At 39.5% G+C, this 11,247-nt stretch overlaps 1 protein-coding gene across 2 annotated transcripts in view; it reads right to left on the bottom strand.

The window, feature by feature from the left end:
* Window positions 1-9,413: 9,413 nt before the first annotated feature.
* TGFA (transforming growth factor alpha) overlaps window positions 9,414-11,247 on the bottom strand; it is a 51,157-nt gene continuing 49,323 nt past the window's right edge. Inside the window, exon 6 of one of the 2 annotated variants that reach the window (XM_069214204.1) lies at window positions 9,414-10,093. In XM_069214204.1, coding sequence (XP_069070305.1) covers window positions 10,086-10,093 — 8 coding nt within the window. In that variant the 3' untranslated portion in view covers window positions 9,414-10,085. The remainder of the gene's footprint in view (window positions 10,094-11,247) is intronic. The other variant, XM_069214205.1, reaches the window with a different exon arrangement.

The raw sequence follows: 11,247 nt of genomic DNA, 5'->3' as shown, positions 1-11,247 counted from the left end.
TAACAGCCCATCAACATTTCTGGGCTGCAAAATAAAATGCCCTCAGAAGTGATACCACCGTGTACTTAGAAATATGGCTTAGAGTAAAAAAAAAAAGCGCTATGGCATAATCAATGCCAGCTGCATGATTTTTTATTTTTTTTTTACTTTAATTGGGGTTGAAGGAGAGGGACTGCAGAAACATGCACTCAAAGAGTGCATGACGAAACAAAACAAAACAAAAAAAGAGTGTTATATTGTAGGAGCTTGCAGTGGAAGGACACTGGCCACCGGAAGCAGTACTTGGTTCAGGCTCTACAGCAGGATGAAGACTTAAGACCCAAGAGGAAGACGGAGAGAGGAGGAGGTGCTGACCAATAGTAAGCAAGGAAATGAAAGTGATGTAGGAGCCACGTGGGAGTAAGCCAATGCTAAGGAAGGTAAGTACAAAAGCTAAAAAAGGGATCCCTGAAAAGTGAGCAGCGGAAGGACACAAGTAATCAAGGTATGCTCCACTGGAGGGACAAACATAGGAAGAGGAAGGAAGCCCACACAAGCTAACGAATAAAAGACAATCAAATGAGAGCAACAATAAAGCCAACCAACGGTAAAAGCAAGGGCAGTCTTTAAGGCCACTGTAAGCTGACAGTACGTCTTTTTGCAACTAGATAGCTTGCTCTGTCTAGTAGGCAAGACCTTAAAAGGAATGAAAAAAACGACCACTTTTTTTTCATAGGAGACGTTAAATAAAATCCAGATTCAGTAAACATTTTCGAAAAAAGCTTTATTTAAGAGCACTCATCTTTAAATAACTATTAGCAGAGTTCTAGGACTAAGAACAATCACAAACATGTAACAAATCAAAAAATTAATTTACTGCATGTAATAAATTATAAATATCTTTAAATACCAACGTTTTTGCTCAGTGCAACATAGTAGGAAGACGTTAGGGCAACCATTACTAAAACGGGTTTGTCTGGTTTTAATATAAAAGAAAAATATTTAATATTTTATAAGCCTTTCACTATTTTTTTAGTAGCCAGCCATAGATTTTTCTAAAGTAAAAAAAAAAAAGCCCTCAAGTAAAATTCACTTTTTTTTTTATTTATTCTAGTCAATAGCAGCACTGTTGTGTCAAATCTAAAAAAAAAAAAAAACTACTTTGTGAAATGGGTAAGATCTTGAAAAGATTACCTGAAGCAGAGGCATCAATTTGGGGATTAATTAGGAGGGTCATGCAGTGCGCCCGCACCAAAGTTAACTGACAGATTAGGAGTTCTTGAAAGTAGCAAAATGTTAAAAAACAATTACTTTGAACGTCTTAAATTTTTCTTTTAAAATACTTTTTTAATAACTTTGACACTCCTATATCGACATTTATCTGGCAAACTAAAAATCCAAGAAGAGTTCTTCTCAAACTAAGACTTGCAGAAAGACTGGTGAAAGAAATCTTGGAGATTTCCAAAGAACCTTAGATACTAAACAGCTTTTTTCAACAAGACTGGGTGGTCAACTTTCTCCTGCAGAACATAACTATACCTGTCCCTACTTAGAATAAAAATGGAATAAAGTTTAGTTCACCCTCTCGACCTAATGCCACTAATAAAAATGAAAACCATCAGAACACTCTGCCATCATTGCTACAAATAGTGTTCCCCTATGATTTTTAAATAATGAACATCAAAACAAAATTAAGCACTCAACACTAGCATCTCTCTGGCAAAATCGAAAAATAACGATTCAAGGCAAAACCTTGATGCTGAAGCATTGAAGAGAAAAGGAATCAAAACTGATAAAACACTTTGGCACAAAGAATGATCCATTACCATTTACCTCAGTTGACACAAAGTACAACTGAGATCAATTTGACCTTTATTTGCTCTTAAGCCAGAAACCAACATTAATAAAGAAAATCAAACAAGGGGGGATGTGGTACTTCCAAATATCTTTTAACATTTTTCCCCCACGACATCTCAAGAATGTCCAAAAACATACAATCTAATTGGGAAGATGTACTTAAAGAGAAAATGTATACAAGGTAAAAACCCAAACTCTGAGATAAGGTTAGATGAAGATTAATAGCTGACAAATGTGCCCCCTCATTGGCTGGCTGTAGGTACTGGGAAGCTCACAGTTAACACTGAACCCTCATAAGTATACTTAAATTATGCTTAATGGAAACAAACATCTACTGGAGTTGCAAGGAAATATAAGGAAACCTTAGTGTATGTTACATGAATCTGGTTTACTGAAGGCTTCTGGGACACAATTAGTAAATGTATAACCTCGATATTAAATATAGCATTGTCACTGGATGTAAGCTCCCCATAACCACTGACACAATTCTCTGCAAAAATGCCATTGCTATGTTAGATATCATGACCACCTTGGGGATCAAGTCCCTTTTGTCAGAATGGAAACTGTGCAAACAACCCTATCAACCCGTGATGGGGCCTTGATTCAATTTACAAGATGTGCTGACAATTCCTTCAGGTCATATCTAAACAAAAGCAAGCCCAAAAGAAATTTACAGGACAAACTATTCAAATGTATTGACTCACCCAAGCCCCCATAAACAAAAAACAAATTGGTAATGGGATTGTTGAAGAACCTGTACATCGCTAACACCACACAATAAGAAGTATGAGCAAAACTGGTTAGCCATATATCTGGCCCAGCCACTCCCTCTAGCCCCTCCTACACTGTCTTTCTCTTCTCCTTTATCAGTTTTTTTTTAGTGTGCCCTTCCTTTTACTTCTGCTTTTTATATGCAGGGACAACATGGACTCTTACTCCAAATATATATCTAACTTACTCACAATTATGTTTATACATTTCGCCTGAACTATTCAGGAAATTACATATATTTCTGTAAACACTGGAGAAAAAGACTTTTGTACATGATCAATATCTTTCTCAAAATACTTTTTGAACAACTCCGTGTCCAAGAGTCCTAAATGTCTAGCCATCCGTATAAACATAAATAAACATATACAGAAATTAAAATGAAAATCATGAAGACCGTGAGAACAAATGTAGGAAAAAGAACACTAGTTGTAAAGTAATCAAAGAAGTCCTACTCCAGGGAATCAAAATGAATATTGTGAAAGAACTGGATAAAAATCGAATTCTCATAAACTAAATAAGCTCATCCTCAATAGAACAAAGCCATGTTCATACAGCCATGTTGCCTACAGTGGCCTTAGGCAGAGGGAACAACAAAATTTGACAAAAGCAAAACTAGAGAAAGAAATGACTTCATACACCATGCACTAATACTCTGTATTTGCCCCAATCATTGTAAAAAGACTGATTCTTTTAAATGGACAGGGGCGGATTATGCAAAGTGAAACAATATATAAATATATAGTTTGGCTATAGTAGAAAAACACATGCAGAAAATTAAAGTTTGCAGATGATCCACTGCTAGACATAGTGAATACAGGCGATTTGGCAGTGGCAAAGAGTCAATGTTATTTGGGATCATTATTATAGATCATTTAATGATCATTGATGTTTGGAATTCATAAACACATGTAAGAAATACATTTGATACAATAACACTTCTGCTTTTATGCGAAGATTCTTTAATACATATGTATGCTCCCAATTATCGGCAATTTATTTAGGAATATCCAAGATACCATGTAGGTGAAGAACTAATGATTCCATATTTACACCTAAGACATTGGTTGTGGCCTGGGTCTGGTCAAGGGGACGACAGGGTGAGAATAGGGAAAGCTGAGTGAATCTGAAGGGCTGATTAAAGACAATCAGTTGCACACCTAACTTGTAGCTGTTATGTTTTGCCTAATTTTCAGATATAGAGATAAAGTGTTCCCATGAAAAATAGTCTGGGAAAAGCAAACTGATCTAGAAAGATGGGGTTATCCAGATGGTTTATTTGTAGGTATTCAAAGAAGCACAAGAAACTTCATTTTTTGTACTATTTTAAACTAACTTGCCAGTGACTCATTCAAGTGTATAACAACATATCTATTTTGAGTGCAAAATATTTTGAGTGAATTACCAAAATCCTCTTCATTTTCACAAATGTATGTTTGGGAAAATAATCTTATTAAAAACCAACAGTATCCCACATATTCAGCTATCTACTGACCCACTGTTTTTCATACTGAAAGCTACTATAGCCTAATAGCCAGCTGTAGCGGGCTATACCAGCCATTAAAGATCAGCTCCAGCATTAAAGGCCAAAGGCAAGGGCCTTTAACCAGGAGGCAGGCCTTTAATGACCAGTATAGCTCAGCTACAGCGGGTTATAAGGCTATTAGAACATTCCACCCCTAGAGGGCAAAATGTTCTATTAGTAAAACAGAAGTTGAAATCCCCTCGGGCTCTGTGATGCCTTTGTTGACATCAACAGTTGTGAAAGGCAAACATTGGAATGTGGATACTCCAGGCTTCTACCAAGCTATTAGAAGGCCGGAGCACTCCATTTTCTTCAATGGAGTGCTCAACATTCCTATGCTCTAATGATTAGGAAGTCTAGGGCCTTCTGCATTAACCATAAATTAAGTTAATCACACTTTCTTGTGGTGATCGTCAGTTGATTCACTTAACATACACATGAGCAAAGGAGATGAGATATAGTAGTGGACGCTGTAGTACACCGCTAATCTATAAATAAAGGTATGTTTTTCCACAGAAAGATTTGCAGAAATACCTTCCTGTTTATCTACCTTGCATTTTTCATCCTTCAGCTGAAAATAAGAAAAATCAAGCACCTTGACAATTAATGTAATATCTTATTTAGTACAACAAATAAAGAGGTTAAACTTTGTTGTCTTGGTCATGTAATAATAATAATTAGAATAATATTTACTGTTAAACAAAACACACACTACAAATTAAATTGCCTCCTGGCGATTTAATAGTAGGTCTATTTATCACAAAACACATCAATGGTACGCATATAATTGACCTGAAAAGGATTTGGAGCCCTGCAGAGATGTGAAACAGGGCAGGCAAACTACGCACGGCTATAGAGCAGGTCTTTACGCTACTGAGCTATCATCCTGGCACATAATGATTCAACATCAGTTTACTCCAATCATAGCCATGTGCTTTAGGAGCTAGAACTGCACCTTAGTGGTGCACTTTTTCGTCATTTGGTTCCCTTTGTGATCGCTGGGGAAGGTACTGGATGATAATAAATAAAAGTTCTATGTTTATACTACTTTTCTTCTCAACAAGGTCTTCAATTACTGCAACTCACCAATAATTTGGCTTTCCTAAAGTGCACATTTGGATCTTCATTGCAATGAAGTGTTTGCTGCACAGTAAACAAAGACAAGTGCATCATGTTGGTTGTAAATATCCATGAATAATGGTGGCAGACCTTCATGTTACAGTCGGTGTGTGCCCTCAACTTGATTTTGTTTCATTCCTATTGGAAATGCAATGGAATTCCCCAGCATTTCAGCAACAGGACCAGAAGGTCCTTCATATTCCAAAGTGTCCATGTCGTCATCACATTCCAACTTACAGCATTCTGTATGCACACATTTCTGGCCAATCTCTCACTTTACACATTGTGGCTCCATCCTGCAGCCAAGACAGTTCAGTCCATCACATCCCACCTGAAACCATAGAGCATGAGGATGTTCCTGTCCAGTCTAGGATTTCTCTTAGTGAAATATTCTGTCTACATATATTCCAGCCCAGTCTAACATATCCCACCTAAAACACTGTGCATGCAGCTATTACTACTCAAGCTGGTCTGAAAGCATGGTTCATGCGGCAATTCCTACCCAGGTCAGTCTATCATACACTTTCTGAAAACATAGTTCATTTAGTTCATTCCAATTCTGATACCCCGTCCACTGACGTTATTTAGCAGCAGGTATGGATAGGAGTTTCTACCTCTGGTTTGCCTCTTTACTGCCACTAGTCTCATGTGCCACTGGGGCAGTGCAGATAAATAAAGTAGATTGCACTTAAAGCCATGCTTTTAGTCACTCAGCATCAAATAAAATACAGTTACAAGGCTAGATGTAGGTGAAATTGTCAATCCAGTGAATTAATTCCTAAGCAAATGTCACTTTCCATAGCCCTTAAATTTTCATGATCAATATCTCTACCCTATAGCTCATATCACATATGAACAAATAAAGCCTGCAGGTACTCCTGTCATCATCTCCTCCATTCCAACATTTGGATGGATATGTCCGTGACCAGCCTATTGTCACCTTACTGCATTCAGCATGTAGACAATGCCGTGAAGGCTCTTTCTTCACGTCTTACAGCATTCTGCACGCATCTCCAACACAATCTAACTTACACCAACCTGCTTGCATCTGTAGTTATCTAATCCAGCACATTCAGCTTGTCAATATCTGGCATTCAGACACGGATGCACGTTCTACTACATTCCACTTTTCAGAATGCTGCATGCAGACACAGCTGGCCGATCTGACACATTCCACTTTTCTGTATGCAACATGCAGGCATGGCTGCCCAGTCTGCCACAATCCACCTTTCGGTATCCTGCATGAAGACACATATACTTAGTCTGCCTCGTTCCTCTTTCTGATGTCCTAAGTACAGACACAGGAGCCTAGTCTCACACATTTCCCTTACCAGTGCCTGGCACAGAGATGTCACTGACCAGTAGCAGATATCGTAAACCAGGATAATCCTGCATGCAGACACTGGTTCATGGGATCACATTCCACCGTGAAATATCATACTTGAAGGTGTTGATGCACCTTCAAACACAGCAATGTACCCGAGTTTAATATTGTGAAGTCAGCTTTGAGGGTTGAGCTGCTAATCAATGTTTCTGGCAAGTGAAAAAAGATTTCTTTTTGAGGACGAAAACCCTCATTTACCATAAGGGGGAATGCTGCAAAACCCGACCGTCAGTAATCTGGCTTTATTGACTTCTCTCGAGGTTCACCCTAGGAAAAAATTCAGAGTTCAAGCCCGTCTTCATCAGCGTAGCCGTAGCTGTCAAAGTCCCAGAACTCTCTTCACGCTGCTACACTCGGTTTATCTCCACCCACACGTTCCTTTCACACAGGATACAATATAAAACATCCATGAGCTTCTTCTAGTTTTGGAGATGTACCCACACCACTAGTATTTTTGTAGTGTGAGGCGGAACCCTAAGATGAAGCATGCCGTATTATGGTGGGTGAGTGTTTTCATCCTTAAAAATAAATAATTTTTCACTTGTCAGAAAAATTATCAGCTGAACCCTCAAAGTTAACTTCAAGATCTTAGACTCGGGCACATTGTTGTGTGAGTACTAATTCTTTAGAAGGCTGCACCCGCAGGTCTGTAAAATTCCCCCTGGACTCTTAAGTGTTGATGCACATCCAAAGCCAACATTAAACATATCTGTCTGCTCCGTTCCAGAAACTGCTACACTTCAGACTAAAACAATAACACTTCCAGGTGCTTTCCTGCTCTCTCTCTACTCAGGAGTTGGGTCCATTTAGGTGGCATAAAAAAACCCTGGGGTTCCTGGCTTTCGGATTATGGTGTAGACCCACAACCTAAAATCAGAGGGACTCGACGCTCTGTACAGACATAAAGCAGATTATGGAAAACGATATGCATTTCTCGTGGTATCAGCAGAGAAATCAGGCTGAATAGTGAGTTGTAAGCTTCGGGGGTCGTTCCAGTTCTCCAAGGAAAGAAAGAGGTGAACTCTGGTGACATTCACGCCACTAACCCCCTCCATTTAACCCGTCTTCATTTATCATGAAAGTTTTCAGCATAAATTCTCACAACAGAAGCGTCATTAAGTCCAATGCAAAGCCAACACCCCAAGATGCTAGATGTGCTCTGCAAATCACACTTTATGGAAGGGACTTGCATTGTTCCATGATCTTGAAGTCTCTTTACTTAAACCATGTTGGCATGTTCAATCAGAGCCACGCCTTGGAGACCAATATCCACTCATTCCAGCAACTTTCCACTAGTGTCTGTTTCTCAGGTCATTAGTGTGCAACTGAGTAGATCATATTTTTACTCACACATCCCTACTCTAGCCCTTTTTTTTTTTTTTTTTAAGTCCTTTGCTTCCTTGAATCCAGATGGCTCGGTCTGCCAATCAGTAACACAGGAGCACCTTCCTAAACCTAGGCTCCTACTATCAATGCTTGGGGCATTAACATGAAACCTGTGTGATTATCCACCAACATGTCTGACCATACTGGGATCAAAAACTGGATGCAATATTCTGAAAAAACAAGCATCAGTGCCCACACACTAATCCCAATTAAGTGGACAAGCACACTGAAGCAGTCAAACCACCTACATACCACCGGCGACACAGAAATCACTTCTTACCACATGGCGGCCGAGTCCTCCAAAGCTACACTACAAATGCACAGACTAGCTTTTATCTGCAAGTACAGCACATGCTTTTGCTTTGTATCCATTAGTCACTATGAGTTCCCAAATGAAACAACATATCTTTCATGAAAGAACAGGTCACCCTGCTTGAGATCGATTCCACATTTAATATGGAACAGCCCAGACCATATTGGGGCTTCTGCTGACGAAGACCAATGTCGAAGATGCCTAGTGAATTGTATCCATGGGCTTCTATCATTCAACCAAAATATTCCACAAGTCGCCCACAGCCAGACTCTATATGGACATCAATGATTTGTTATATGCTATAACGTGGTCTGTGCCACAACTGCCATGAAAATACGGTTTTGAATTTTAGGCCTAGAAGATGGGTGTCATCTATTGAGTAAGCTGGTCACAAACATCGACAAGAGGCACCAAGTATGCATTATTTCGGATTTCAACAAGAGCAAACTGATCAGTAGAGCTGTTTTCCAAAAGCTACAGCATTTAGGCAGCTCCACCATGGGCAGAGACCACAGGCTTTGGTCAGGCATCTCTTGCCCGATGTGGCTGGCAGTCTACACTGTGGTTTCTTTTTACACCGCCAACTGGAGAGCCAAGATGGCTTGAACATACAAGTGACTGGCATGATGGCAGTTGTATGGCATTGTCTAAGATGCATTTTTGGATGAGAGATGTTAAGGAAAGAGTAAAGTGAGAGCGTACATAGAGTGTTAACTGTAGCCCATTCTGGTGAAATGTCATGCCTCACCAAGGAAGCACTTTATCAACTAGCATAACCTGCACTTATCATTAGTCTCTCTGAAACGTTGGACAGTGAAGGAAATCACCTTTCCCAGAAATTTCTATCAGAAATCGTTTCTTTCTTGAACACCAGTATACATTTTCTGACTCAACACAACCTAGCGGTTTCAGTGTTCCCACAAAACCCACCCTCCATACATGAAGTGTGCAGATAAGCAGTAACACAAGGGGCTCGCAGCAACCCTTTGGTGACTGACAAGGAATCCCTGTAACACCTCTATGCATGGCCAAGGTATTACTCTTTAGCAACCCCTCCAAGAGACGACACGTCCACCATTAACTCTTAAATAAATCATTATTATTAAAATATATTCACAATGAAACCTAATGTTCTCACTGAACGTCATGTTTTCAGCTCCTGCTGACTGTTCATCACTGTAAAATGCCCCAAAAGCAGTCTAGAAGAGGGCAGGATGAGGGCATATATTCATGCCTTATAAAATTAATAATAAATAAATGAGACACTTATGTAACAAATCCAGAACCAGTCAACACTGTCTTACGAGAGCAGTCCTTGCTATCTCAGTCTGCTGCTGTTCATGCCAATATGTTGATTTGTTGGCCTGAGTAGTCTCTGCTTCAGCCACATTCGGTGGAACGATGAAGTCATCCCACCGAAAGCCTCCTATATCCAACACCGGCACGAATGCGGGACCAGCCGCATCACAAGTCAAGAAAAGTCTCAAGAGCTGGCAGCAGGTGTTGGCCCAACACTGCATTCACATCCTCTGCTCTTTTACAGGCAAAGTGTTCTGAGGCGAGGAAAAAAATCAAACGGCAAGTTCAGAGAATGTGGACAAGCACACTGAAGCATCCATACAGCGTCCGCCTGGCAGCATTCCTCCATAGGAGTGTGTTGCAGTGATTCTGTGAATGGCTGGAGAGTTCCTGCTCTAGAAGAGCTGGTCCTTCGTTCATGCTAAAGAGATACATGGATTTGGATCCATTCTCCTTCAGACTACTGTGGAAAAAAGAAGAAAAAATATATTAGCGTCCATCTTTCACCAGTTCAGGCTTGCAATCAATTCCTTAGAGTATTCGTCGGAGAGTCGACAGTGGCCTTTAAATTAATAGAAACCTACAGTCTATGCCAGTGATTCGTTTAAAAATATATACATTTTTATTGCAGTTAATTCAAATTAGAACGTCATGACTGTTGGCATAGCACAATGAAGCACAAAATCACAACTCGGAAGTAACAGAGTCTCTACGTTCATTAGGAAGCTCACTGTCCCTCCCTATCACTTGGTACCCCCTCTGACCTGTGCCTGTGATTCCTAACCTGCGGTCTGGGGACCCACAGGGCTCCGAGACAGGACTACTTAGAGAATTAAATAATACTAACAGTGAGAGTATGTAAATAGGTAAATTGTAAAACTAAACATTTTAAAACATTAAATGCGAAAGAAATAGAAATTGGAAGCTAAGAACTAAATTGCTATCCCCTTTATTCGTGGGAGCAGTACAAGTGCATCAAACAAAAAGAATTTGGCATGGACGATGAGTGACCTCAACTGAAACTCTAAAACCTCCAACCTTACCACTGAAATTAATTTTTTGTATTGTTTTATTTTGTTGAATTAAATAAAAATAAAAACGTATTCGCGTATTTGTTCGATAAATGCTTGTTTGTTTATTTTTGTGTAGTTGTTAGTGGTTCATATAATTGAAACTGCTTAACCCGGGGGTCCCCCGATTCCAATAAGAACTCAGTGCTTTGGGGGTGGTCCCTGGATTCTAGTAACGATTAAGTGGTGGTCTACAAATGTCAAACAGTTAAGAACCACTGGTCTAAAACACTGATTCTTAACCTGTAGTCCCCTGGAGTCAGTGACGCTATTAAGGGGGTCGGCGACTATTTAGCAAACTGAATAATATTAGCAGATTACCTAAGTGTACATGAAAAAAAGCAAAATGTAAAACTTTAAAACGCTCTGTAAGTAAGAAAGAGTTTAATATTGGAGGCTAAAACTGAAGCAGGTATCCTTGTCTTGATTTGAGGGAGTGGTGTAACTTCAGTAAAAGTATTCTGGCTAGGACGATAGATGGCCTCCACTTGAAGCACTGGTAAACATTGACAAAAAGAAAACATGAATTTGGAGCAAAAAAGACAAA

Source organism: Pleurodeles waltl, chromosome 11 (assembly GCF_031143425.1).
Source record: "Pleurodeles waltl isolate 20211129_DDA chromosome 11, aPleWal1.hap1.20221129, whole genome shotgun sequence".
NCBI classification, from domain to species: domain Eukaryota; kingdom Metazoa; phylum Chordata; class Amphibia; order Caudata; family Salamandridae; genus Pleurodeles; species Pleurodeles waltl.
Note: the sequence above shows the minus strand (reverse complement) of the source record. Positions and strands in the feature narration are given on the sequence as shown.